We start from the raw sequence: 2,873 nt of genomic DNA, 5'->3' as shown, positions 1-2,873 counted from the left end.
ACACACACACACACACACACACACACACACCTTATAATGGATAAATAAATTTAAAAAATAGCTTACAGTAGACATATTTATATCGCAGCCTTGAAGGATACGAACATCAGTTCCAACCTTGAGTCTCCTGCATGTCTGCCTACTTGGCCATTTACTTATCTTTTATTAGACTGTGCTTCCCTGGTGGCATTGCACTATTTTATACTCCGTTTATCAGAAATGGCTCGTGTGATGATGGGTTTAACTTTAATGGATTTTCAGTCTTCTGCATATTTCAAACAATCTTATCACATTATGATAGAGGTCTTAGTTTGAAAGACAAACATCTGATAGGGTGACGCTTTGATGACAATCAAAATTTTACAATGCACATGGGTTTTTTGTAAGTACTTTGCAATATTACTAGACATTTTTAAATCTGACTGATTGCAGTTTGTTAGCAATATTTAATTCACAGGAAATTTCTAAAAGTATTCAGAATTCAAAGGAGGAAAGTTCATTTTAAATGTAATCATTATTCCATGGTGCAAAATTCTTACCTCATTGCCATGTTTCTGTAGGAACTCGATTTCCTGTTGCAAAAAGGTTGTCATAGAGATGGACTTGACTCTGTGGGGCGGATTCAGTCCTCGACTGTGGTCAAAGAAAAAAAAAAGGGGGGGGGGGGTCAATTTAATTTTAGGAAACAACAAACGAGAACCTTATCTGAATAAACTCTAGAGTGCACCTCTCTGGACAAAGCTGTTTAATTAGCTGAAAGCTGAGTGGTTGACGGTTTGCACAACTGAAAGCAGGGAGACAGTATTACAGAGTCAAATCTCAAAAGACAAAACGTGACAGAAAAATGACAGGGAAACAAAAAAGCAGCACAAAGGAAATGGTGAAATATTGTCTAAAGTTAAACTAACTGAGCTGAGGGCAGGAAGCACGATAAATAATTGAGTAATCTTCCTTTTTCTAGACGCATTAACACTCGTTATCCCACACAAACTTAGCTAATTATAATCAGAAATAYTCCAATACACAAATGCCATGAATCTTCTTAGACTCATCTTGAGTATTTTTAAACTCCAGAGATATTTGTTCCTGGAGGTAAAAACTAATTCAGATCTGGCTGCAGAGTACCACCTGCTTTACAGCAAGGCTTTGAAAATAAAAGCAACTTTTAATGTGCAAGCAGATTATAGTATTCGGACATCAAAATGTCTACACCACACACAAAACAAAAGAAATATGTCAGCAGCAAAGAAAATTGCTGCCTTAAAGACTTTTTGTAAACTGCAATCTTTTGTTTGTTTGCTATTTGCTAAATAGYCTACGCTGTTTGTGCACAAGGTGTGGATAAATTAAATGAGAATTATTAGCATAAACTAAGTGGTAAACCAAAATACACCAGTTTTCTGTGGCAGAGAATGACCCACATTAACTCTAAGGTAGCCCACTTATTGACACACAAATRATGCAGATACTTAGTCTCTGCCAAACTCTCTCTAAGGATTCAAATGATGTTTAAAAGCTACAAATTGTGTAAATGTCATTGAACAGAACTTTAAACAAAACTTTGTATGTCTTCCTGTATTTGTAAAATGAGTGGGGCATTGTTCACCTTCTATGTCCTTCAGTATGTAAWTATTTTTTAAAAAAGGGGACAAAACACTAATTTTAACTAAACTACTTTTGCCATTTTATATGTAGGCAGCAGCAAGCTTGTTTCACAACACACATTGTCTTGAAAGAATAGGAAAAGCACAGGAAGTAGGGAAAGGTGCATAAATGGAAAGCACATTTCACTTCTGCAGCTGTTCATGCTGGTTGCTTTGTTTAAAAAAAAGCTTACAAGCAGAACTTCCTTTAACTGTAATGCAGCCTTCAAACACAACTGAGCTTTTCCTACGATTTCAATGTCAAATATTTTGCTGTGAAGTCAAAAAATGTGGAGCCTGAAAAGCAGTTTAAATCTCATCTAGGGGTCTTTCTGTGTGAAGTTTGCATGTTCTCCCTGTGAATGCGTAGGTTTGCTCTGGCTTCTTTTGTTTCCTCCCACAGTCCAAAAACATGCATTCTAAAAAAAAAAAAAAAACAATTGCCAATTCTGCATTGATTTCAGTAGTGAATGTGAATATGCATGGTTGTGCGTCTCTGTATAACTCTGTGATAAACTGGCACTCTGAACAGGTTGAGTTGATACAGAAAATAAAAAGGTGTGAGTTAGTAATTAAATTACACTTACTGTAAAACTTATTTGTTTGTAATTGCAGTTGGGGTGGGAGACAAAGTTCTTGGAAATAAGATCTAAAGATTCCTCAATTACAAAAACATTGTTTTACACAATGTGACGTCAGATCCTCCTATAGTGAAATATGAGACCAGACTGTTAAAATATTAACTGGTGTTACATTTCACAGAACTTTTCATCCTAACTCATTCTCCATGCATCTAATCAACTATTGCTCAAGTCTTTACAACAAGAATAACAATTAGCTTCGTATTATTCCTCACATGCAGTAGAGGACGGACACACTCAGTGAGATCTGGCAATTAACTCTCAATGCCAAACGATGGATTTCAATCCCCAAACCACCAATATTTCAGGAAAAAAAATAAAAAATAAGAAAAATCAGCATTTTCTATTTTAAAGAGGAATCAAATTGATGACATTTACTAGATATATATACAGTGGTTTGCAAAAGTATTCATACCCCTTGAACTTTTCCATATTTTGTCACATTACAACCACAAACATAAATATATTTCACTGGAATTTAATGTGAAAGACCAACACAAAGTGGTATACAATTGAAGAAATTTATAGTTAGTACTGATTAAATACAACACAGAGTTAGGGTTTTCTACTTTATAATACTTTTATAATG

The 2,873-nt window shown here is 34.9% G+C and overlaps 1 protein-coding gene across 8 annotated transcripts in view; it reads right to left on the bottom strand.

The window, feature by feature from the left end:
• agfg1a (ArfGAP with FG repeats 1a) overlaps nucleotides 1-2,873 on the bottom strand; it is a 23,523-nt gene that overhangs the window by 13,354 nt on the left and 7,296 nt on the right. For all 8 annotated transcript variants that reach the window (XM_014018136.1, XM_014018138.1, XM_014018139.1 and 5 more), the window contains exon 2: nucleotides 540-633. In XM_014018136.1, the coding sequence (XP_013873590.1) occupies nucleotides 540-633 (94 nt within the window). The remainder of the gene's footprint in view (nucleotides 1-539; nucleotides 634-2,873) is intronic.

This window comes from Austrofundulus limnaeus, unplaced genomic scaffold, assembly GCF_001266775.1.
Source record: "Austrofundulus limnaeus strain Quisiro unplaced genomic scaffold, Austrofundulus_limnaeus-1.0 Scaffold184, whole genome shotgun sequence".
In the NCBI taxonomy this organism is placed as follows: domain Eukaryota; kingdom Metazoa; phylum Chordata; class Actinopteri; order Cyprinodontiformes; family Rivulidae; genus Austrofundulus; species Austrofundulus limnaeus.
This window is presented reverse-complemented; position numbering and strand designations above follow the sequence as displayed.